At 38.8% G+C, this 26579-nt stretch overlaps 1 protein-coding gene across 1 annotated transcript; it reads right to left on the reverse strand.

The window, feature by feature from the left end:
• Positions 1-11758: 11758 nt before the first annotated feature.
• TMEM74 (transmembrane protein 74) lies at positions 11759-20375 on the reverse strand. The gene is made up of 2 exons (XM_054499876.2): positions 20257-20375; positions 11759-17897 (listed from the first exon to the last, which is right to left on the reverse strand). The coding sequence occupies exon 2, from the start codon at positions 17856-17858 to the stop codon at positions 16941-16943; it is 918 nt and encodes a 305-aa protein (XP_054355851.1). The 5' UTR covers positions 17859-17897; positions 20257-20375; the 3' UTR covers positions 11759-16940.
• Positions 20376-26579: the final 6204 nt, after the last annotated feature.

Raw genomic sequence — 26579 nt, forward strand, 5'->3', positions numbered from 1 at the left:
TCAACAACAAAAGAGTAGACATTCAGCAATTTTGACAGAAGCTTGCTTGAAAATATTTAAGATTTGAGCATTAGCAGAACATGTTCACTATCCAATCCTCAAAAGATGTCTGGCCCCATTCCTTTAATTATCATCCAAAAGCAACCTACTTGAGCCATGGTATCTTAGTTTTCTGAAAAAAAGTATCTTCCCTTTGGACTCAATATTATGTCTTTAGCTTTTAAATAGGGTCAATATAGGAAGGATCCATTTTGAGAACACTTCTGCAGCTTTGGTAAAACCATTTTTCACTGTTACTCAGTGTCCTTTATATACAGATCTGTGTGATAAATTCTCCATAGAATTTTGTGTCAAGAATTGTTTCTCTCCCTAAATTAATACTGGCCTTCATTTTTATCAAATACTTTGTAACTTTGATCAAATATTCTTCACCCCTTCTTAATTTTAACAGAAATCTCAAGTTAACTTAAACTTGTATTGGGGTTATTGACTAATTTCAGGGATCTAGTTACTTATATTTTCTTCTCTTTCTTATCAATTTCTAATTAATCTTTTTTATCATTAAGCTTTGGTCTAACATCTAAATTACATCAATTCTTTTTGAAATAGATGAAGTATAAGTATAGTAACCATATACCCTTTTTTCTTCAGGGACATTTTGATTTCAAGTGGCTTTATTCTTTTACTCAAAGAAGATTAGTTGAAATCAAATGATACACTTCCACATGTATTTGTAAAAATTTCATGAAAATAAATTCACTGGCCATTGGAAATTGGAAAAACTCTGGATCCCAATTTTGGGCCGAGAGAATATTGTCACAAAACTTTATATCATAAATAAGCCCAGCCTTACTCCAGTACTCCAGACCCATACTTCCACTGACCATTAGCCATCTTCACTTAGGTGTTCCCCACAGACCTCAAACTCAACATATCCTTCCCATTAAACCTCGTGCTTTTTCCTAAGCTTTCCATACCTTGGCTAGTGACTAATAATTCAAGCAATTTCCTTCACTTCTCCACCCCATTCAAATTAACCATCAACTTTATTGATTTGACCTTTGAAATGACTAATTTATTGCCTCCTCTTGGTTTCTCCCTTCGCCATCCTAGTTTATTATTTATCCTTGGACCCTTCCTAATCTTCCCAACTATCCTCACCTACTTTTCCAATCTCATCTCGATCCTATCATCTGAGTTTTCCTTCTAACATTAAAATCTGATTATGCTACTTTCATTTAAAAAAATTAGTACCTCTTGCATTATCTATAGAAAAATTCAATTTATATAATCATGGCATACATAGGTGTTGTCTCTGACCACAATACCACCAGCTCCTCCTGTAACCCAAGTGTTGTAGCCTTTCACACCCCCACTTCCCTCCCCTGTCATAGCACAACTCTCTTCAATGCCCACCTTCCTCTGGTAGGTCTGGGAAAAACTGAAGGTGAGCGGGTGCATATGAGGGTCTGCTTTTCTGCTACCACCAGCTCCTACCTGCTGCTCTCAGGTCTGGCTCAAACCTTCACCTGTTTCCCTAAGGATCATGGAATTCTTGAACAACCATCTCTGTCAACTGCTGTCACCTTTGCCAAGTAGACCTCAGTAGAAGGGTAATTCCAAGGGGCATGCCTTCTTTTCCATGTCTTATCCTTAAATTTCCCATGGACCCTTTGACATGAGGCTGTTACGTGTGACTGACTTGTATGCAAAGTTTGAAGATATTGAGAGACAACATACAGAACAATTTGGAATAGGGAACAGCTTAATATTGAAAATATCACATGAGGCAGGGCATGGAAGCTCACGCCTATAATCCTAGCACTTTGGGAGGCCGAGGCGGGTGGATCACTTGATGTCATGAGTTCAAGACCAGCCTGGCCAACATGGTGAAACACTATTTTTAGTAGTAGTACGTTACTACTACTAAAATAAAAATAAAAAAAAAAATCTGGGCATGGTGTGTGTTGTGCCTGTATTCCCAGCTACTCAAGAGGGACGAGAATTGCTTGAACTGGGAAGCGGAGGTTGCAGTGAACCAAGATTGCACTACCGCACTCCAGCCTGGGCGACAGAACAAGACTCTATCTCAAAAAAAAAAAAAAAAAAAAAAAAGTCACATCACAGATCTTCAAAGTCCTTCAACCATCTTTGCAACTGAGAATTTCTCAGCAAGCGCATTTTTCCTTCTTAAGCCTCCACCCACAGCCACCTTCTTGAGCCCTCTGCCTCTGTTGTTTTCTCTCTGCTATCCTCTTTTCTCCCTAGTTGGCTGTGCCCAACCCTCAAATTCTTCATTATTTCTCATATAGAGTAGTGGGTTGTCCTTTCCACTCACTCTCTCTGACCCCAAACTAGGCCACAGCTTTCTCTTTATTTATTATTATTATTATTTTAGTAAATAAAGGGATGGGACCATGTACTTTGGCAGAGACATTTGCCATTCCACTTTTTCTCTTTACCATACACAGATTATATTCCTAGCCTGGGCTTCTCTCTCTACTACTTTCTGTAAGCCAAAGAGGAGCAATATATATATTTTTTTAATTCACCACCTTTCTAAAACAGGTGCACAATGATCATTTTGTCCCCGTAGAGATTCAATCTTAAGATATGTGTGAATTCCTTTCTAAGTTTTATGAGTTTTCTCTTCAACAGTCTCACAAGAAGTGCTTATTTGTTATCTATTAACACTTTTTGGGGCCAGTTTCCAATTTCCCTTCTAGCATCTTTTTTTTTTTTTTTAAGCCTGGTATTACAGTGCCCTACAAATATCTTTTATGGAGCTTTATCACATCATATCTTAGCTTTTTATTGCTGTTTCCTAGGTAAAATTTTTCATTACTTACTTAGTCCTTGTTTCATTGGACTTTCTCCATAGATCAATAGATCTTGTCAGAAATGTTTCCACCTACCAAGTGGCTCATGGACAGACTTTGTGAATATGACCAAATACAGAGAGGAGGAGAAAGAGGAAGTTCAATTTGTGAGTAAAAAGCTGCAGAGTGGGTCCACTGTTATAAAATAAAATGATTCCTTTTAAAAAACTGGTATGGTTTAGTATAGTGAGAAAAAATAGCAATTATTATACTAAATTGTTCTTCTACTGAAACTAGATAGAGGTCAACAACAACAACAAAAACTTCCCAGAATCTTATAGGCCTTTTAACAAATTTGAATGTTTTTATTGTTAAACAGATATTTATTTTTCCTCCGATGTATATAATGACACAAAACCTAAACTCATAAAAACCCCAAAATAAAAGGAAGGAAAATGGATGAAGTACAGTTCAGCACAAATAATGCCATCTAGCTTCCACATAAATTATTCATGGTAGCTATTTATATGGTGTAATTCCTATACTTACCTGACAATATGCTGACAGTTTCTTCTTTCTACTCTGTTTTCCTCAGTCGGCTTATTCAAGTCTGAGAAGAAAGGTAAGAGAACAGCGGACTCTCTCTCTTCTTAGAAAGTACTTGGATTATGTCTCAGTTGTAGAAAAAGATATTAAGATATTATATTTACAGGAAGCAGTCTCATTTTTGTGGCTCCTTTAAAAGATGAGAGCATAAATGTAAGTAAAGGAAAAACTGGGTCCTGCCACCTTGCTTCATGATTTCATGAATCACTGAATCCTAGGCCTGGAAGGGACCTTGAGAGCCTCCTTCCTACCCCTACCCTCAGCATGAAGACATGAGCTGTTCAGAGGAGAACCAATCTCATTTTTCTGGTCTCGCTGAGAAGGTCCCACATCGTCCCTTGTCACTCACTTCAGTGTAACAATCCTGACATCAGAATAGTCTTCCTGATGGATAACTGAGTTCTTCAGGTTGCTTTCTTATCCTCTTATGTTAACCTGGGGAGGTCAAGGTAATTAATTCATACTTTACTATTTTCTCTAATTAGGCATTATTTTATTTTGTTTCCTCATTTCAAAGTTTTTCACTGTCATAGCATAGTTAAGCATATGGACTTAACACCATATACTAGCTGTGTGACCTTGGGGAAATATTTTAACCTCTCTACACTTCAATGTCATCATCAATAAAATGGACATAACAAAACTACCTACCTCATAGGGAACTTTGGAAGATTAAATTAAATGAGTTAATATTTATAAATTCCTTGACTCAGTGCTGACGTATAGTGTTACATAAATGTTTGCTAAAAAATTTAAAGCATATTTAGAAAAAAGGAAAGACAAATTTAGAACACATAACAAAATACAAAAAAATTATCAATAATTTTACTGCAGAGATAACACTGTTTATATTTCAATATGTTTCTGTCTGGTCTTATGTATATATAAATCACATATATAGCACATAATTGGGATGATGCTATATTTGAGAGAAAGCGCTGCATCATCAGCTACTTCACTTAATGTTACTTTATAAACATTTCTCCAGATTCTTAAAGATCTTTGCAAATTATGTTTAGTGGTTGTACAGCAATCTAGTTTATGGGCCTACACCATCAGCAATCTCCCTGTTGTTGAGATATGAGGTTTTTTTAGTATTTCCTTTTTTTTTTTTTTAGCTAATTCAGTGATAACTGTCTTTATAAATAAACTTTTATCCATCTTTTTGAATATTTCTATTCTAAATTTCCTTGAAGCAGGATGCTGGGAGAAAGGATACCTTGAAGACTCCAGATAAATACTGTTAAATTATGTTCCAGTAAGAAATGTATTAATGGATGCTCCGAAAAGTAATGTATGAGGTATCATCTTTCATAGCAACATTAAATGTTACTTTAAAAAAAGAAACATAATTTCCATTTTTATGGTAAAAACTACCATATTTTACCATAGTTTAATATTTTAATTTGAATTTTTGATTCCTGGTTAGAGTGAATATTTCTATTAACTATTATATACTAATTATTGAGTGTATATTAGCTACTGTAAACTAGTACATTTTTATTAAGTCATGGCTTAGCATTTGGCTCTCCAAGTGGAACACATTGTTCTTTTATGTTTTCCTTTGGGTCATGTTTTCTAACTTTAATTGACTTGTGATTTTCCTTTAGAGAGTTTTTTCTTCCTTGGGTTATTTTCCTATACTGGAAACCAAGGTAAGAGGCTGTGTTGGCATTGGGGCCCAGCTGACTTGTATATGGCTAGATGGGATGTTCCCATCTTTGCAAGTCAGGAAAAACCATCAAGTGACTAGTATAAGTTAGTATTGATCTGGGTTCTGTGGAGATAAGAGAGGGTCCTTACTCTCCTAGAGTTTTAAAGTCTAGTTGGAAAGAAACGACCAATGCTTGAAACAATTAGTGATCAATTAAGGCAGCCTATACTGAGTGACTTCTGGAATACATACAAAGTGCTACAGCCATTTAAAGAAGGGAGAGATCAATGATAATGTGACTAATCATCCATGAGGTTGGCCTTGGCGGAGGGAAGGGCAAGCAGTTTGGGTGAAAAGAACTACAGAAGTAAACGGCAGCCTACTGTAGATGAAAAGAGCATGAATTTTTGTGTCAGATCTGGATGGGAAGCCTCAGCTACACCACTTGGTAACTTTAACCTCAAGCAAGTGTACTAAGTGGATTTGAATCCCAATTCTGCCACTCATGAGCTGTGTGACCCTGGGGAAGCTAATAATTTCTATGATAAGTCTAACTTTGCTCATGCATAGCATAAGGATAATAAAAGGACCTGCCTCACAGGATTGTCATGGGGATTCAATGAATAAATGTGAGAACTGGGGCCTGGCACATTATAAGCACTCAATAGTGTTAACTTTTATTATTAACCTATGTAAGCATCAATAAGTAAGTTACTTATTAATATGATGTAGTAATGATTCTCCACTACGTTAGATAACTATGGATATTTTGATTGAGAATTGGCAAATTTGGCACTGAAAAGGAATGGAAGAGACTGGAACTGGAAGTTTTCCTCCAAATCATGATACACATATTAAATTTGGAAGTGCAGTGCCCAGCTCAGCACTCAGGTCAGTTATTATTCATTGGAGCACACACCCACAGACCTGTTTCCTTCCATTTAGCTTGAGAGCCTGATTTTTCTCTGCAAGGCTCAAAGTCAGCTCTGATTTTTTAAAGATCAAATTCAACACTCTCATCAATATATCCTAAAAAAAGATACAGTTAACATTCCTAAAATAGGAATTAAAATAGACATATAATTAAAATACTAATTAAGTAAAGAGGTACTATATTAGCAACACTAAAGAAAATAGAAGGATTTAGAAAAATCAAAATACTGAGAGTGAAGGTTTTAAAATAGGTACGCATTCCTTCTTGACACTCCTCCCCTAAAACAGTGGCGCCTAGTTTCACTATCCTGGACTGTGGGCTGGAGTTAGCGACTATTTTAATGTATAGGATGATGTGGAAGTGACAGTGTTTGACATCCAAAACTGGGCCATAAAATTCTTTGCAGCTTCCTTTCTGTCTTGGGTCCCTCTCCTCAGGGGACCCAGCAGCCTTGTTTGGAGGAAACTCAAGAAGCCCTATGGAGAGGTCCAAGTAGTAAGGAATCAAATCAAGACCTCCTGCCAACAGCCGGCACAAACTTGTCAGCCATGTGAGTGAGTAATTTTGGAATCGAATCCTCCAGTCACAGGCAAGCCTTAAAATGCCCATAACCCTAGCCAACAGCGTGACTGAAACCTTATGAGAAAACCCTGAGCCAAAACCACACAGCTAAGCTGTTCCCAAATTCCTGACCAACAGACAACTGTGGGATAATAAAAGTTTAATTTTTTAAACTACACTTTGGGGTAATGGATTATGCAGCCATATATGACTTATACACCAAATGTGATCTAAACTGAGATTTTACCATGAGATACTTAACCTAATTCACTTGAGGAAAAAAGAAGGCAAAGCTCATAGTGAACTAGAGGGAGATTTTGATATGTAGAAATGAAGAAAATAAGTAGAAAAGCAAACATTAAATAGGAAATTAACCATAAGCAGGTCATACCTTGTGGAACAGACTGGCTAGCTGTTCAAACTCATTTCTTCTTTCTCCCAGATATACTGCTGGACTACATTTCCCAACCTCCCTTGCAGCTGGATGTGGCAATAATACCAAGTGCTAACCAACTGGACTGAAAACCTCCCACAAAATCTCCAACGCTGTCCCTTTTTCTGTCTGCCAGCTAGATATTAACAACCAGAGTAATCCTGGAAGATGACAGAGCCTTTAACAGCCTAAGGTTCTCAATAATAGTGACGCAGACAGCCCCCCAAACCAGGCTGCTGGAGGATTTACGTCTTCAATGTGGCTTCTGTAAGTTCTTAGGCAGCTTCATCCAGCCACCAGATTGAGAAGCGAAGTGCATAAAGGCATGCTGGTTTCTTAACCACTAGAGCCAGGAGGTAATTCATGTCACTTTGCTCACATTCCTTTGGTGCCAATTAGCCATTTGGACCTACCTAAGTGGAAAGAGAACTGGGAAATGCAACCCTTGTTTAGGCTGCTGTTCTCTAGCAAAAACTCTACACAAAGTAAATGGGCATGGATCTTTGGCAGATGTGCCATAGTCTCTCCCTTCCTTTTTTTTTTTTCTTCTGTAGAGACCAGGTCTCACTATGTTGCCCAGGCAGGTCTCCAACTCCTGGCCTTAAGTGATTCTCCTGCCTCAGCCTCCCAGAGTGTTGTGATTACAGGTGTGAGCCACAACACTTGGCTAGTCTGTCCTTTCTTACACACGAAGACTCAGCTCCCAAGGAGGAAGACTAAAGGACCCATCCAGATCATGCCTCCAGCTCCAAATCCAAGACCTCCAAAATGTACATAGTATTCTCATAAAGTTGCCAGATGTTGTGATCTGGCAAACTATAAACAGAAGATATGTTACACCTCATGTAAAACATATAATAATGGAACAGGGACATGATAACCATAAGAAACAATCTGACATAATCATTGGTTCATCAGAATGCTGAATCTATGTCAGTCAGGCATTGTGATGTATTTTGTGCCCTGTGGGTGGGGTAAATTCTTTGGATATGCCCTGTCCTTCTTTCTGGAAGGAATCACTTGTCCATTGTTTCCAAGGCCCCTCATTCAAGGCCCTAGGAGTTTCTTCCTTTTGTTTTATCTATGGCCACATCTAAAATAAATATTCAGGAACATGCCCTCTTTGGGGGCTGTTATAACACATTTTCTAGCCTGTTTCCTACTGCTACAAGTTTGGGGACTCAAGTGTTGTTTATTAAGGCTCAAATAGTCTAAGGCTCATGGGTTCTTTGGCAATGTATTTCCCTTACAAACTTAGGCTTTTGTGTTACTTGCTTCCCATCAGTTCCGTGTGCCAATAACCATATTAAAATTTTCCTGCCTCCAGCCTGAGTTGTTCCTTTGTTTCCTGACCCATGGCTTCTCTTTTTCAGCTCAACAATGCTCTTTTGAGATTATAAAAAACAACTTTGACCTTATAATGCTCTTTGACATAAGGCAGCATCACTACTGAACCTTTATCACTCAAAATCTCTTTCAGCTTCATATTTTACTCTTTAGGGTCTAGCCTCTGTCTCTCCTAGCCCCCTTATATTCTGTTCCAAGAAATTCTTTCCTGAGCTCATCATTTGTATAAGGTATGGCTGAAGGCTGGTGGTTCTACCCTCTTCCTGCTCTGGTACCCTGGTTTCCCTCCTATGGATCCACTCAGCAGCAGGGGGCATCACTGATTATGCCATTTCAGTATCAGGAGAAAATGAGTTCAATTTTTAGCAACTGTTCTTAATGTCATTTGTATTCCAGAACAGTTACTTTTGCTAATTTGGCAGAATGTGGACAAGGTTCAATAAAATTCAAAGATAAATATAAACACATGAACTCTGTGGTCTGGATAAATGGCAATGAAGAACAGTCTTTTGTCAGAGTGCTCATTGATAGAATCTTTTAAGTTTTAACACTATGAATGTTAAAAACAATTCAACCAAATGACAGGATTTTGTTGGGTTTTGGTATGGTAAAAGCTATTTTGTTTAAAAGATAATTATGCTGGGCACCATGGCTCACACCTGTAATCCCAACACTTTGGGCAGCCGAGGCAGGCAGATCACTTGAGTTAAGGAGGTTGAGACCAGCCTGGCTAACATGGTGAAACTCTGTCTCTACTAAAAATACAAAAATTAGCCAAGTGCGGTGGCAGGTGCCTGTAATCCCAGCTACTGGGGAGGCTGAGGCAGGAAAATTGTTTGAACCCAAGAGGCTGAGGTTGCAGTGTGCCAAGATCACGCCAGTGCACTCCAGCCTGGGCAACAGAGTGAGATTGTCTTAAAACAAAAAATAATTAAATATTAATATTTTGCCACATGGCATGCTGATGATTGGAGTTATGACTATTCAAGATCTAGAAGATTGTAGTACAAGATATTTACATACCATACGCCACAATTAAACAAAAGACTGTTTTCCAAATTGTTTTTCCGCTCATGAAGGGAGATGTAAATTTCTTTCTTGGAGGGATGTATTTATGATGGTGGAAGTAAGAGACATCCAAATAAGCAGTTTCCACATGATGATGATGATGATGATGATGATGATGATGATGAAGGAAGGGAGGAGAGAAAGAGGGAGTGGGAAAAAGGAGGAAGAGGAAATTAAGAAGGAAAAGGAGGATGAGGAGGAGAAAGGAGCATAAGGAAAAAAATATTATGTTTTATCATGATGATCAGTAATCATCTGACAATTGGCCCAATTCAGTTTTTCATCAGCCGATAATCAGCATGAACATATAGGATCCCAAGTACCTACAAAAACTCATATTCTGCAGTTACAAAGAATCTCACTTAAGATAATGGTAGCTGTTATGATGGAATATGAGAAAAGGATTTGTTTTCATTTTTCTCTAACTTTTCTTATTTACGTTCTATCAGAGTCTTGCAAGGCAAACAGTATTATTCTCATTTTACAGATGAAGAAACTTGGCTCAGATGTCATTACAAGAGTAGAGGAGCAGGCATTCAAACTTCAGGTCATCTGTCTCCACGGTTCTGAAGCCTTTATTATTCGATGTGTTGGGAGATTATGCAAGACACTGCACATGAACGCAGAATGCCTGGCACATAGTAAGCACTCAATTTGACTTTCTCTCTGTCCCTGGATCCCTTACTAGAGACTAGATAAACTCTATGTTCACTGTTGTGCACATAGAGTAACTACATTTTCTTTTCAATTCCAAGGAAAAGTGTCAGCATAAGCTTACTTGAATCTCATTAGGGGTAAGAAGTAGGATGGCTGTGAGTTGATAGTTTTGACATATTTTGATAAATCACTATATTACCTAAAAGCAAAATAGTGATATGATTTCTTTATAGGAAGGGTTCCTTATTTCTCAGATCACAAGCCTGCTATTTTCTTCAGTTTATAAAATAATAAGTGCAAAATAAAAAATCTAGTATAAATTGATGTTTTTATAAGGGTCATATTCCTTCTAAACTTGGGTAAATATGTAATTTTAGTGAAGGAGTCCCAGATTTTAATTCTTTTCCTACCACTTATTAGTTATATAACTTTGGCCAGTTATTTGACATTCTCCAGCTTCAGTTTTTCATTTGTAAAATGCAGATAACACTTGCCTTGCAGAGATGCTGTGAGAATTAAATGAGGTGAGGTATAAATTAAATAATACATAGTAAGGACCTAGGAAAGTAAGCACTTCCTCCTGTCCATGAGTTGAAAGGACAAATGTTGGCTTAATCTCCTTTTTATGATTAAACAATAAAATCCTATAGGTAATATTAAAGTATAATTGTGACCATTTCTTTTTAAGCATTTAATACAGATCTACTAAATTTGCCTTCTCTGGAGATCTTTAGCATTTTTGGCCCCCAGTATAAATGTATTAATATTAAATTGATCAAGTGATCATTAGAGAAGATGAGAATATTTATGTTCATTGACACACACTCTGCTTGAACAAAACAAAGACCTTAGAAATTATGGTAGTCATTAGTGTCATTTGCCAAACAGTCCCAATTCTCCTCATTTCAGGGCTCATGATGGAACTGCATTTCCTGGCTTAAGTGGGACTATATGACTAGTCCTGACTAAATACATGTTGACCTGGTGCAGTGTCTCTTTGAGACCTTTCAGACTCTTTTCCCCTCTAGCTTGGCAATTAGAGACATGTAAAAAGGTGGCTGCATCAGACTGGGTCCCCTTGACTGCTGACCTGCAAGAGTCATATAGTGAGAGGCTGTGGAATTGTAACAGCATCACTTAGCTTATTCCGAATGATCAGAGGTGGTTAACAAAATCCAAAAGAACTTCTAGAAAAAAATAGATATCATCTAAAGAAGTAGACTTTCTTCCTATAAAGGATGTAGATAAGAATCTTGATCCAATTTTTATTCAAAATAGATGGAGCAAGATATGGGGCCTCACTTCCAAATGTCTCTTTAGAGTTTTTGACCTTGACAGCATTTATATACAATAAGGATAAAATTCCAGTTAATAATATAAATTGTGATACATTCTTCAAATGAAAAGGGAGATCAAAATTAGATTACAAGAAGATTAAAAGCAGGTGCATAAGTTAATTTGATATTTGTTTCTCACCTAAAAGCTTTCTAGACACTCAGATAAGTGTTTTTAAAAAATATTTATTCATGTATTTTTTCCATATCATAAAATGTATACTCTAATACTGAGTAATTTAGAGAAACCCAAATAACTTGGACTGTTTCCTATAAAACAACAAAAAATAAGGCACAGTCTACATTATATAGTGAAATGGTAGCAAGAAGAATGACAAACCTAAATTAGGGGTAAATATTCATTTTAATTTTTTTGGACAAATAATTTCAAATATAATTTTAGACCAAATCAGCATTACAGATCCCAATTTAAATTAAGCTTAATAAACACAATAAAGCCTTTGAATAGTTTTATTTTAAAATGATATGACACACTTGCTATTAACATATAAGGCATCAAGTGCCCTAAGAAAGAGCTCATAACCTTAATAATTGCCCTTGAAAATATCAAAAAGCACATAATCAATGTCAAATTATTTTTGTTTGGCAAGAAAAGTAAAATTAAAAGCACGATAAGAACCACAGGGTACGAACTCTAAATACACAATATGTAATAATTAATCTTTCTTTCTTATATGACATTTGTTTGGAGCCTGGCTAGGAAGCCTGAAGATGGCAGTGAAAAAATAGGGAGAGCTGTTCCTGAAACACAGGGAGTTACCCAAATTTGAAACAAAGGAATATACTCCCCATAGTCCCCTGAAATAAAATAACAATTCACGGTAAAATAATTTCCAAATATCTCACACTCTCATGAGCCTGAAATTGAGGAGTTAAAAAACAAATCAATAAATATTTGTGGGAGGCTGAACAACCAAAACAGGTTTATAATAATTATGGCATCTCATTCTGAGGCTGATTCCAAATTCTTCATTCATGACTTGTGAAAGACTTCTCTTCTTCTTAATGTCAACAGTAAGGCATGCCAAATTCCTATAATAAAATTATTCTAACAATAACTTTGGATATTAAAGCTGTATAACTATAAAATATAGTCCAAATGCACATAGACATGAGTGCACATAAATCTGCACACAAACATAAACCACGAGTACACTCTTAAGTGTAAGCCACAGATTCTTGAAATCAGTTTTATGTGTTTAAAATAACGTCTTTCTTTTTACAGTGTCAACGCACTAGGCAGGCAAATTATTTCCCAAGACTTATAAAATTTGGGAGAAGATAATATAGAATATTATGAACCAAAAAAAGATATAGCTAAAGATCAGCCAAAAGGCAATGATATGTTAATTCTCTTTCTTAAGCACTCGTTTTAGACTAGGAAAAGCCAGTAAGAGTTCATTATAATCTTCTCATCGTAGTCATTCTTTATGTCCAATTCTGGGAAAGGTTAAACCCATTACAGAGAACAGTAAGTACTGATAGTATTACATCTTGCTGTAATAGGCGAACCACTGGCAAAGGTTGTGAATCTTTTTTGTCAGACCACGTTTTTTTGATGGCATTAATTGCTGCAATGAAATCTGATCTTCAGGTTGAAAAACCTTCTCCTAAGAGATATACACATAGAACACTTTTTTAACTTGACAACCCAAGTAAAATTTTGCATACACCTACCATTGCACATGTGAAAGATGAAGACCAAAATGTTCACATGCTCCTGCCTAGAATTTTTGTTTGTCGGAAAGTGTAAAAAAAAGAGTAGAGCCATTGGGTTCAGGCTTTTAATTCTCAATATTTAACTAGCATGGTGCCCAGTCACTCATTTATCAGGATTAAGTCACCCCTTATCCTGGGGGACTGAGGTAAAGGCACACATAATTTGGTGGCACAGTCTCTTTTCAGAAGTTGTACCTTGAAGGGCATGTGCCAGCACTGGTCCAATTGGGTCCCTAAAACAAATAAGTATGAGGGGGATGAACTCATATTTTAAGCAGACAGCAAAGCATGTGATATCAAGGCAAGTAACTTGATAGAACAGAATCAAGGGTTATAGCAGTCATGTGGGTAAAATCATCCATGGCCTCCAAGAACTTCATGGTTCCAAGCAGTCTTGTCTTTCTCTAAACTATAAATCACCTACACAGTGGGGAGCATGAAGAAAAGCTGTTCTTTATATGAGGGGCCAGTACATCTTATTACGTGATCTGCTTTAAGAGCTCCCAGTGGGTGGGAAGGACACACAGCACTGCAAAGAAAACTCTTTGCAAACTCTATCACTAACAGTTTAAGGTGCCCTAAAAAGAACTGGCTTATAAAGATATTAGGAGCCTTAAATCATCCATCAGCAGCGTGTAGATCCCAGTAATAAAGGAGAAAGACAGCTTTCTTTCTGTAACTCACCCCATTGGGCCACACTGCTGAAAGACGAGCTGTCTTCTCATTGGGATTAGGAAGATGACTCTGAGTTTAGATTTCTAAAACCATGTAAATAAGCTAAAGACCTAGAACCACTGAAATATGGTTTTCTTCTCTAGGACTAGCAATAAAAACTTTCATAGGTAACAATCAGCACCATGTTGAAGAGATAGATGGAAGGTCATAAATCTCCACGAAGGATGCAAGACCAACACCATAGGTATTGTATGCCCAATGTCTGTAGAATGTATCACCTGGTCTTGCCAAAGTACCTCTAGAGCCAAAAACACTCTGTCAGATTGGGACCAACAGGAAATAAAGCACATGGCTTTTCTTTGCCTGTGTTACCATCATTTTAAATTCAAGTAATCTTCATATTGAATTCAGGCAGGATGGATAAGGGCTACATAAACGAAATACCCAGGGAAAAGTCGATTAAGGCAAGTATCTGAATAATGTCACCACAGCCCAAAAGAAGTCATTCAGATGATTTTCTAAATCATGTAATGTGTAATGGTTTGCCCTCAGATAAGTAGAACCTTAAAAGAGATGTGCTCTATATGTTAGATTTAAATAATGTTGAAGTGTGCATTTACTTACCACATTTCGGTTTGAAATTTTAAAGGAAATTATAGCATTCTAGGGAAAAGAAAGGAAATGTATTTTGATGTGTTAGGTCTTTTTCTTCCCTGTTGAATTTTTTTCTTCCAAAATGGCATTTTTCAAAATGTTACCTCTAGATCACATCTATATTATTTGGTAGCCCTGCAAGATGCATTAAATGCTTCCACATGAAAAGCTTTATTATCAAGTGAAAAGACCTCCTAACACTTGATTCCCAAACTCCTCTTCCTTCATAAACTGAAAATTCATTTCACATTAATTCAGTTTAGTCTGCCATTTGGCTAATTAATCCTGTTTCACCAATAAATAAAAACAAAACTCAGTTGATCTCATTTAGCTTCTATGAATAAACATTAGTTTTTTCTTTAATGCCTTCTTTTTTTTAATGCCTTCTTTTTTTAACACACAGCTCAGACCTACTCACTCAGCAGATCGTTTCCTTCTTGTTTCAACATCATCTAAAGTGGATCCTTAAGCAGGCTAGAGCTGGACTTAGAAATCTTCAGAATATAAAACTTACACCACTGGTAAGGCAGCCTCAACAAAAATCATGAAATGAGAGTCACGGTAAAACAAAGTTTGTTCAAAAAACACAAAAAAAAACAGCAACGGAAAGCAAAAATCATGTTTATGTCATCTCAATTCTTTCTTTTCAGTAATCAGTATTGCTGTATAACATAAGGCAATTAACTATGTCTAGCTTCCTCTGATGCCTATATAATTTCTCATTTTTACCTAATAATTCTTTCATATGCCCATCCTCTCTTTTTACCATCTTCTGAGCCTCCTTTTTGTATTTCACTTCAACTCTTAGTCATATGCAGCATACCTCACTCATCAAATCAGTCTCTGACACCCGTGAGAGCTCATCCACATAAATATCCTGATTCACACATTTTGCCAAAGTCACCCATGTATTCCACAGTTGTCCACAACAACACAAACTTCAGACATTTGAAATAGCCTTTAAAAATCTGCAAAGAAATCACTTTCTTACTTCCTCATTCCTGCTGTCTCATACCAATTCCCAGCTCCTGTCCTCTTTAAGAATGACCCCCTGATCCTGGTAATGCAATCGTGGAAGTTACAACTCTTACAGCACAGGTTGGAAAAAGCTCCAGGCAGAGTTGCAAAATGTAAGGTATTTCTGAGGCTGCATTTCCCATCCCTTTTCTGAACCGTCACCATAATGAGGCGGTCTGTCACTGTGAACACCCAGTGTGTGTCTTGCAAAGTGAGCACCTTGCTCATCATGCTGCTCTTAGAGAAGAGTTTGTGCTTTATGAGGCAAGAGTTCACAGTTGCTGAATGACATCTAGACCATTGTGAGTGGGAGGTGAATTCTGACGATAACTACAGTCCCCATTAAATCAGTGTATTGAATCTCTCTTTCCATTTTATTTTTTTTGGCTTTGGGCTTAAGGACTGCTGCTACCATGAGGGAAGTGCTTGCTTGGCCTACAGCAAGTGATACAGCCTGCTAGGCACAGTCCCCAGAAGTCTAGCTGCAATTCTATTGGTGGTTTTCCGCAAACAGCAATAACAAGATGTCACCTGGAAGCACACCAGAGCTGATCATGACTCAGGCCTGTCTAGATGTTTAGATGTCTGGAAATATATTTAAAATGTCTCATGCCTTGCCTCTTTGATGTGAGAACCAGCAGACTTCAAGAGCACAGATAACCAGTATGATGGCAAAATCACAAAATATAAAATTTGTATCAGTAACTAATTTGACTTCATTTTAAAAAAGAGCCTGTGACCCTGGCTAATATCTGGCACCAACACTGTGGTTTAAATTCACATTGGTCTTACAATGACTTACATAATTTTCTTTTATTAGAAAGTTTATCCTAATGACTTAATTACCATTTTTGAATACAGGAATAATTTCAAACATAACATTTTTTACAATAAGAAAAGCCCAACATCCTCAAACTTCAAAATATTCAAACTAAAAATTCCATATTTTAGTGTTTAGCCAAATTACAAGAAGGATAATTTAGCAAGAAAATGGATAAGCACCTTTGAGAATTAGATGTAAGCCTTATTATTGATTAGTGCTTAGTTCTTTTTCACAAAGTAGATTAGCAATTGATCCTACTGTGTGTAGGACCACCTAGTGTCCAGAGAATAACATCATATATTTGTGTAAAAGAAATAATTTGTATACTGTGTCATTAGAAATATTTTTCTATCGAAGTAGAAGTTCTTGGCCATTACAGATTAATTAGCCTTCAGCTCTTCAGAAGGATAGGTGTGGCTGGTTGTGGTTTCTTATACATCTTACATGGCTTTTCTTCTAAATAGAAGACACATGGAGAATAAAAACACTTACTGGCTGTTGGTTTGTGAAATCAACTTTTCTTGCCAGGCAAATAAATTGCACTGTGAATTTTTATAAATTAACTTTTTTCATATTATAAAATGCCAAGGTAGACTCTCAAGATATTCACAACCAGAATTAACTCTGTACAGCGAGCGCATCTTCCTCTACCAAGGACAGTTCCAGAGTGTTTTCATTCGTGCTGGTTTTCATCCTGAAGTTGAAAGAACCATAGAGTTTTGCAGACTCTTTGGAAGAGGCAAATCTGTTTCGACGATAGAGCTCCCCCTTCCACATGGACATCATTAACAAGCAGGACAGGACGACACCCCCCAGCGTGAGGAGGCAGAGCCCCGCAATCACACAGCGGTCCAGGTGAGCCCCCAGCCTCGCACTCTCCTTCTCCAGGCGCTCCATCTCCCGGGCTGCCACAGTGTTGGGGTCCACAGTCACTTCCCGTGGGACGATGTAAGAGATGATCACCAGCAGGATCCCAGCGACCAAGAACAAGATGGCGCTGATGAAACCATAGTCTATAGACTTCCCTGAAGATGTGGCTTCTGAACTTGTATCATCCTCCTCTTCAGATATCAAAGATATGGCAGCCTCTTGGGACCACTCATTTGGATTTTCCCAGCCAAGCTCCCCAGGGTGATTATGCCCTTTTGCTGATGGCGAGCTCCGGTTCCGCTGCTCCAAGTTGATGTTTTTGTCCACACAGGTAAAAGAAGTTTCTAATTCCTGGTTGCAGCAGTCACAGACTTTCCGTTCCACTGTTATTTGGTTGTTCCCTGAGTGGAGAAGTCCTGGTGGAAAGGCGTCTGGCTGAAGAGTACTGTTTTGCAGAGAGGAGGAGGGGGATGCTGGAGAAGAACTAAGTTTAGACCCTTCCATCTTGGTTGCTCTTGGGGTGGATGCACACTGTTTCTGACAGCAGAGAGCAGCTCTGGTGGCTGCTGTATCTGCCTGGTCACCAGGCAGCCCTCTTGAACTCCAGTCCCCGGCATCACAGAGGTCTGCCTGGTTGCTCTTCTTAGCAAGGTAGTGGAGCTCCATGAGAGCTAGTCAGACATCCCCCAGCAGCTTCCGGAAAGTCTGCCAATAGCAACAGAGTTAGATAAGAACCCAACAGAAGCTAAGGTTGTACTTCCAGGAGTGTTGCTCCTGGGGTCCCCATTTCCTTCACAGCTGCACCTGTTTAGCCCCTTTTCCACCTCAAACAGGCAAAAGAAGGGAGGGGATACCTAGTGGCAGGAAAAGTGTGGAAAGGGCAAATGCTCTCACTTGTCATAGTGATTAACACTGAGAAACTTAAGTCAGGGTAGAAAGGCGCGTGGAGGAAGTGGCAGTGTCTATTGAGAAAGAATACTGCCGTCACCAAGCCAAATTTATCCAAGGACTCGCGCATTCCTGCAAAAGGATCCCTCAAACAAGAAGGCAAGTTTCCTGTAAAAAGACAAATTAGAAAGGCAAGAGCCCTCTTTAGCAGAGCTGCCGATTTTCTGGAGGACTTGGGGAAGCATAGACTTGTTAATTCAGTTAGACTGTAAGTGTTTACATTCTCCCTAGTTCAGAGCAAATTCTAATACAGATTAGCTTTGGAGCATCACCATCCGTGAATGACTATACACCCCTATCAGCTGGGCAGGAACTCAGCATTTTGATTTCATAGCTCTGAAGTAGATGAAAAAGGCCAGCTTAATCGGCCACCTCTGCTAACCTTACACCTCATACATCCAATGACCCTAGTGACAAGCAGCCCTGTATTTACAAGACCATATGCTGCTTATTCACTGTGCTTCTACTCAGCCCTATTCCCTCACTGCTCCACGGGGGAAGCATGTTCTGGACCCCAAAGCGTACAGGCAACAGACCTTACTGCAATCCCTGCAAAATACAATGGGCCAACCCACTCCTCCACACACACACCTGACTGCTCCAGCTGCAGGATTTGTTACTCGCGTTCCCTGGGTCTGTGTTCCTCCCTCTCTGCATGCTTTGCTATCACACGTGCACAAGAAATTGACCATCCGGATAGTTTTACAAACCCAATCTAGAAGTGAACTGATAATAAAAGGCAAACTACAAACCCACAGAGTAAGAGTTCTGTGGAGGCAAATAGGTGAGAAGCTATTTCCAAGGTTACCTCTGTAATTTTATAAACATGTCACTCCTCACCCCCGACTGCAGCAAGGGGCATTTCTGGGAGAGAACTTTGGTTTGAGCGGAAAACCATCTGCCTTTCTCTGCCTCTGCCATGTTTCTAAGGAATAAAAATTCACTTTCCACTATCATTAGAGATTTTAACCAAAGGCTCCTTTTATTTTGCTTCCAAATCCAGAGTGATAATTGATTTAACCCAACGGCTTGAGGCTTCTTATAATTCAAAATCGACAGCTCCAAAGCTGGTAACAGAAACAGAGGCAAGAGTCACCTAAGGTCAACCTGGCAACTCAAAATATGGGAGAGGGAATCGACATGTTTTCTGCTACACATAAGAGTTTGTTTAAAACAAAACAAAAAAAAACAAAGCAAAACAGAAAACGTTTTTCTCCTGTTATCGGAGTTTCTCTACAGTGAAAACAGCAAAAAACAACAGGGCAAAAGAATCACTACTAAACTAGAACAAACCCCCACTAAAGGATCCCTCAATGAATGAAGTGATGGTAACAGGCTTCATCAATTACCGATAACTCTTCTTCCAGTTTTCTCAGGCATTAGAGGCTCTGATTAACCTTTGGTACAATTAAGTCATCACACTAGCCTACCTTGGATAAAATCAGCAGGGTTCTTTGAGACTTTCAGTTTATAACAAAAGAAGAGAGAAATCCCCACTTAATTCCCTACGGCCGCCTCTACCTCTCTTTACAGAAAAGCTACTCCCGCTTGTTCGCTTGTTCTACCGGAGGTATGCTAGCAGCACAGTCGATTTCCTTTGCAGCTCCCTAATCCGGGGCTTCCATTCTCAGTGGAGAATGGATAATCCCAGGGGACCAGCTAAAGACTCTTTTTTCTTCCGTCCTCTCCCTCTTTTTCCTCTGATCTGCTTAAAAGCCCAGTTAACGACATTGCACTTTAAAGCGAGGGGACACACACTTTCCCTCGTCCATCTGTCATCAATTAAAAGCATTAATATTTGCTTTAAACTGACACAGGCAAGGCTGGTCTCGGGGAGGCGACCTCTGGATGCGCCCTGTGCGAGCAAAGCCGGGAGGGCGAGCCCCAAGCACCTGCCAGCGGTGCCCCCAGCAAGCGCCGCCGGATCCGGCGATCTATTTCTGGTGAACTATGCACCCACTGAGGCACTCGAGGTACGGATGTGTCCGCCTAGTACTCGGAGGCGAAGGAGGCACCTTGGGCAGGGAGCGGGGATATGCGCTCCAGCTCCGCTAGGCTCCAGGTTTCTCACTCACGCACCCAAACCCTCCACCCCATCCCACTCCCCGCCACTCACGTTCTGCTTCGGCCACCCTGTGCGGCTCGAGCACCGCGCGCTCTCCCGGCACAGCTCCCGGAGAAAGTCCCCCAATCACCAGCCACCGCACTTGTAGCCTCTGCACGCCTCTCGGCTCCGCCGGGTGGGCAGCGCCCGCCGCGGCGGGCGGGGTGGGGCGTGGCGGGGCGCTCCCGGAGCATCCCGGGAGTTGTAGGCCAGGGGCGGCCCCTGCATCCCTCCTGTCTCCGTCTCCTCCCACGCCTTCTGGGTTTTACCCTTCCTGCAGATGAGTTCCCTCCATACCCTCTTACTCCTCCCCAGCACTTAAGAAGACAGCACTGTTTTCTAAGCCTAGAGTGGAGTTCCCTAGCCTCAGGTGTGGCCACAAGACTGTGAAAAGGAAAGTATATTTGACTCCAAATGTGCCAGATAATTTGCATATTTTCTTTTTAATAGTCAGAACAAATCTTCCAAGTAGATTTTATTAATCCTCATTTTACAGATGTGGAAACAGGCTCAGAGAGGGCAAGTGCCTCATCCACAGTTACCAACAGCAGCTTCTGAAATTGCATCCAGGAGTCGGATTCGAAAGTCATTGCATGTCTCACAAAATCAGAAGAAATGTGACCATTAGGGGTAAGAGATTGTCCAATGTACCAGCACATCCCCTGTACTTAGCACAGTGGTATTCGTTGAATGTATGAATAATAATGACTCAAAATAACAGTTAACATAAATAGCGCTTATTATTGTCAGGCTCTCTTCTAAGCACTATAGATACATTATCTCATTTAATGGTCACAATTTATTGTTAAAGTACTGTAAAAAAAAAAATCCTCATTTTAATAGAAGACGAAACTGAGTTACAAAGTAGAATAATTTGCCCAATGTCACACAACTAATACTTAGCAGAGGTGGGGGGGATGAACACCAACAGATTCTAAGCATTATACTATATGGAATGAATGGAAGAAAGACCAGAAGGCCAAAATAAAAGGGGTCAGGAATAGAGGAAATCTGAAGGTTGAATCTCTTGAGTTGTGACTCTTAGGATAGGACAAGGTAACTGTGTCACCAACCTCTTTCAACCAGAGTGGACTGCAATAGCCAACAGCCACTGAAAGCCCAGGGTATGTGTAGCTTGTAGATAATCTCCAGTTTTCCAGCATCCTGTTGGACAATTCTAGGGGAGCAAAAAAGGATTATAGTATGGATGGGCTGGGCACGATGGCTCATGCCTGTAATGCTAGCAATTTGGGAGGCCGAGGCAGGCAGATCACGAGGTCAGAAAATCGAGACCATTCTCGCCAACATGGTGAAACCCCGTCTCTACTAAAATACAAAAAATTAGCCGGGCGTGGTGGCGCGTGGCTGTACTCCCAGCTACTCAGGAGGCTGAGGCAGGGGAATCGCTTGAAGCCGGAGGCGAGGTTGCAGTGAGCAGAGATCGTGCCACTGCACTCCAGCCTGGCGACAGAGCAAGACTCCGTCTCAAAAAAAGAAAAAGAAAAAAGGGATTATAGTATGTATGTGTGACATTTTGCTTGTAGCTCACATAAATATTGTGGTTGCTTGCTTTCAAAAGAGAGATCGATCTCCTTTAATGACAATTATGTTGGTATTTCTTTACATTGGATAGAATCTATAGTCACATGATTACAGGAGTTCACAATGCTCCCTCTTTAAAATTCTTTTTCCCCCATACGATCATGTTTGTAGCCAGTGAGGCCCATTTGTTGATAAACATGACAGATGTATTATGACTTCTCCTTTGCTTACTACACGGTTCTCCAGCGTGAATATCTTTCCTCCACTGCCCTATTCCATCCACACTTCAAGGACTAGTTTATCAAGCCAAATCTACAGGGATGCATCCAGTTCTTAGTACTACATATGCAAAAAGAAATAAAGAGAGAAACTAAGATGTAGAAGGAACTTGAATTTATGTTGACGAGGAAAAGCTGAAGGAACTTAGGCTATTTACCCATAGGGGAATACTGAGAGGAAACAATAAACTAGCTTTAAATATTATGAAGTTTCTAAAAATAGAAGAAGAATTCTATAGCATATTTAAAAACGTAAAAGCAGAACTAATAACAATAATACTATTCTTTTAGTGCTATTATGTTATCATCTTTAATTTTTACACCAACTTCACAAGGGAGGCAGTATTATTGCACCTATTTTGCAATGTAGAAATTGAGGCTTGAAAAGATGTAGTTTCTTTTCCAAGGCCTGAAAACTAATATCTGGCAGAGCCAAGGTTCTAACTTGGGTCTGTGTGATTCCAGAGACTTGATCTCTTTACCGACACATTATACTGAGCAATGCTTCACAATCTTTTTTACAGCAGAGTACACATAAGAGGTGATACTATTTATGGCAATGTAATAAACACAGGAGGTTTCTCATGGCCATAGTTCTGGGGCTGTGGGTACTTCAGTCTCTGCAGGACAGCTTGGAGGGCTAAGGAAATAAATAAGTCAGCACACCTGTGACACACTGGAGTGCTGGAGGATGCCAAATCACTGATCTGAGAAGCTCTGGATAGCACTATTAAATTTAAGAAGGAGGCTGATTTGAAACTTTGTATAAGGAAGGACATTATTTCTAAAACTTTTAAATTGATGTCTCATGAAAGCAAATCCTCTGTTACTGGTGAGGATAAAAAAAAAAAAGGAGAGCCATTTATTAGTGATTTCATAGAAGGGATTCATCTAGTTGGATTAGAGGACCTCTGTGGTTCCCATGCTGAACTGATTTTAAGTTACATTTTTTGTTTCCTGAAGCCTTTCTCTTCCAAGGATTACACCTCCTGTGAACTTAGCTGGGACTTGTCAGTACTGGTGTTTTTGATATTTATCATCCACTGCTTTACGACATTTCTTGAATGGCTAGGTAGCCACTGCATGTGGTTTAACTTCTCACTTAGGTGCCTAAATCTCTAAGGTAATCAATCATAAACTCCTTAAGGTCAGCATCTACATGCTGAACACCTTACCTCCTGCAGAAAGTGCAGTATTTCTGTTGAGAGGGAAGATGACAAGACTGAACTGAAGACTCGAGATGATTGCCTATAATAATACTTGACTGTCTACATATTCTTGAGCATTAAAAATATATCAATTCCAACCAACACCACAAAATCCCCTTTAAAAGTCTGCTGACAAAAAATAGAGATGAACCAATTGAGCACTTGAAAATAAAAGCTCTGCAAAAATTGCCACTTGCTGGAATACTTTCCCCCTCTCTCATAAGTCTATGTCTAAAACTTTCCTGAAAATTGACCCAAGAACCTTTTTCAAAAGCCTTTCTTGTTCAACATCCTCAACTTATTGTTACTTTTCTAACTGGCTTTCTAGTAGCATAATATGCTTTCTTTTATGCTGTCATTTTAGATATAGAAAAGTATTTCATGTATATTTTATAGTGCTTTCTATGTGATCTCTCCAGATAAAATTTAAGCTCCTTGTGAACCAACATATTCTATTACTTTGAAGCCATATGTGGGCATGAAATAGTGCAACACACAGGCAACAGTAGTTCCTCAATATATGCTGATAAAACAATTCACAGTTGTAAAATGTTATCTAGAAATCTACATAATGATTTTGGTGTTACGTTAATTTTAATGTCTCACATTTTCCTGTTTACTTATACTCTGTTTCATGTGGGAGGAGCAATCGTTACTACACTAAGTTAACTAGCTGAAAAATAAGAAAAATTCTGAGAAGTAAATTTACCATGTAAATCAAGGGTAGTGCTGGGAATTTTAACAACCAGCCTCTTGTAATAATTACTGAGGATGTGTTCCAGTTTTTTTTCAGTAATAATAATAAGGGCTGATTACTGGACTTAGAGTTATTATTATGAGAGGCTGGGTCCTAGAGAGGTAAGAAAGTCATTTTTGGAATAGGCTGGAGGGAGGATCAGTCACTGAATAGGGATAGCACGAGGAATATTGTCCTATACCCCATACTGGTGCTAAGAATGAAGGTGACCATAATTTAGAGAATGAAGATCTTGTTAATGAACTAGATTCTAGGAACAAAAAAAGTATTAAATTAGAAAGGTTTCCATTTAATAAGAATGCTTACAGTGGCCAAGTTGGCATGTTACTTAAATAAAGTGGCTGAATACAGACAATAGGGATGGGGAAGATTACCCAAGTTAAGAGCAAGTGCCTTTCCCAAAAGGGGCAGTATCCCCTAACTGTTCTACCTGAGTTTTGTCTTAAGTGAATTTAGACATTAATGAAAGTCAGATATCACAATTTTTTATTCAAAATTCAATGTATTTTAAACCCTTAATGGGTCAGAGAAAAAAAAAATTACTGGGAACATTTGTTTCCAGTAGTAATAGACTAGGTAATTTAGACCTACCCACTGCTGAGGATAAGTAGAAAATCTTAACAAAATATATAAAAGTCATTTGATTGAATGCATAAAAAGTTAATAAGATAGAGAAAAATTACTGGATTAGGATGCAGAGAAGGAGAAAATCTCAGAAAGACAAGTCAGGAGCTTGGAACTTCTTTTTAGTTGGGGATGTAACATGATCCAGAGAGGATAGTTTAGCGGCAAAAGGCTAAGAAGAGTGGGGATTATGGTCCTGAGCTCACCAAGGGAGGAAGCCATACTGAATCTGCTCCATTCCCTGAACCTTGGGTTGGAATCCTGGAAGCTTGCATCTCAGCAGTGTGTTATACAGGCCCTCACAGGCCATGCATCTCAGTTTGTGAAAGTCTCAATTTCTTATATTTAACCAAGGTGACTTCAGAGTGCTAAGATCCCAGGTACCTGGCTGAAGAAAGTAGACTCAGTCTCTGAAAAAAATACAGCATCAACTCAAACCAATTTTACCAACAATTTCGCAAATACACTGATACAACAAAAAATAACCATGAAAAAAGCCAATCTATAAATGTCACTATTGTATGATTCCCTATAAATATAACATTTTCAAAATGCCAAAATTATAGAGATGGAGAGCAGATTAGTGGTTGTCAGGGGTTAGAGATGGTGGGAGGTGAGAGGGTGGGTGTGGCTATAAAGGAATACCATGAGGGAGCTTTTTGCCATGATGGAAAAGTTCTATATCTTGAATAAAAAATGCACAAGGGGTATCCAGAAGGCCAATATGTATGTAGAAAGAGACACAGAATAATCAGTCTTAAGAGAAATGTAATTTAAAACCACAGTGAAATAGCACATCACATGCACTAGAATGGATAAAGTGGCAAAATAATTGGCAATGCCAGCTTTTGGTAAGGCATAGAGTTACCAGAACCTTATATACTGGTGGTGGGAATGTAAATTGGTATAACCACTTTGGAACATTTTTGCATTATCTACAAAAGTTAGCTATGATGCAGCAGTTCGACTCCTAGATGCACACTCAACAGAAATGCACACACATGGGCACCAAGACATGTGCAAGAAAATGTCCACCAACAACAGGATAGAGAAATAAATTGTACAATACTTATACATTGGAGTAATATGTAATGAAGGAACTGCAGTTGCATGCAACAAAATGGATGGATCTCACAAATGAAGGGTATAGAGAAAATATTTTTGTGTTTATGGGGCTTTCTGAGCAAATTTGGCTGAAACTTGGGATCCTGAAACCTAGGCTGAGAGCAAGCATTGAAAGTTAGTTAACATATACAAAGTTAATGAGGGAACTGGAAAGAGATTTATCTAACTCTGGAGGTAGATATTAAATGGGGAATGAGGCCCAGGATCTTAGAGACATTTCTAGGTCAAAAAACCTGGAGACACTTGGGTGCATTTGGCTTTGAAGAAATGTATTTATATTTGAAACATTTAGAGAACCCAAAATTATTGCATCCAAGGAGCAAAGATTTTTTTTTCTATCTTTTGGGGAGGGGTGGAAAAGATAGTTTTCTCTTGCTTCTGTATGTAAACAGACTAAATTATTTTTTTTCTCTTGTTTCTCATCTGTGATACAGACTTCAAAGTTTGTATGCCTAGGACATCTGACCTGGCTTTCATTGTGTTGTGCCAAGGGTAAGAATTGGGATCCAGAGGACTGCATGGTCATTATTTGCTCTTAAGTAAATCATCTGTTTCTGATCCAACACCATGTGTACCTTCAGGATAAAATTAATAAATATGAATATTAAAAACACAACAATAAAGCTGAAGAAAAGAAGCTAGCCACTAAAAAATACACAATGTGCAATTCTATTGCATAATTTCATTGATATTTAGTTAGTCAAGAGGCAAACTATACCAAAGTATTTGGAGATGTTAGCAAAACAATAAAGAAAAGCAAGAATGCAGTTACCATAAATGTCAAGAGGTAGGTTGCCTTTG

The sequence above is a fragment of the Pongo pygmaeus genome, chromosome 7 (assembly GCF_028885625.2).
Source record: "Pongo pygmaeus isolate AG05252 chromosome 7, NHGRI_mPonPyg2-v2.0_pri, whole genome shotgun sequence".
Classification (NCBI taxonomy): domain Eukaryota; kingdom Metazoa; phylum Chordata; class Mammalia; order Primates; family Hominidae; genus Pongo; species Pongo pygmaeus.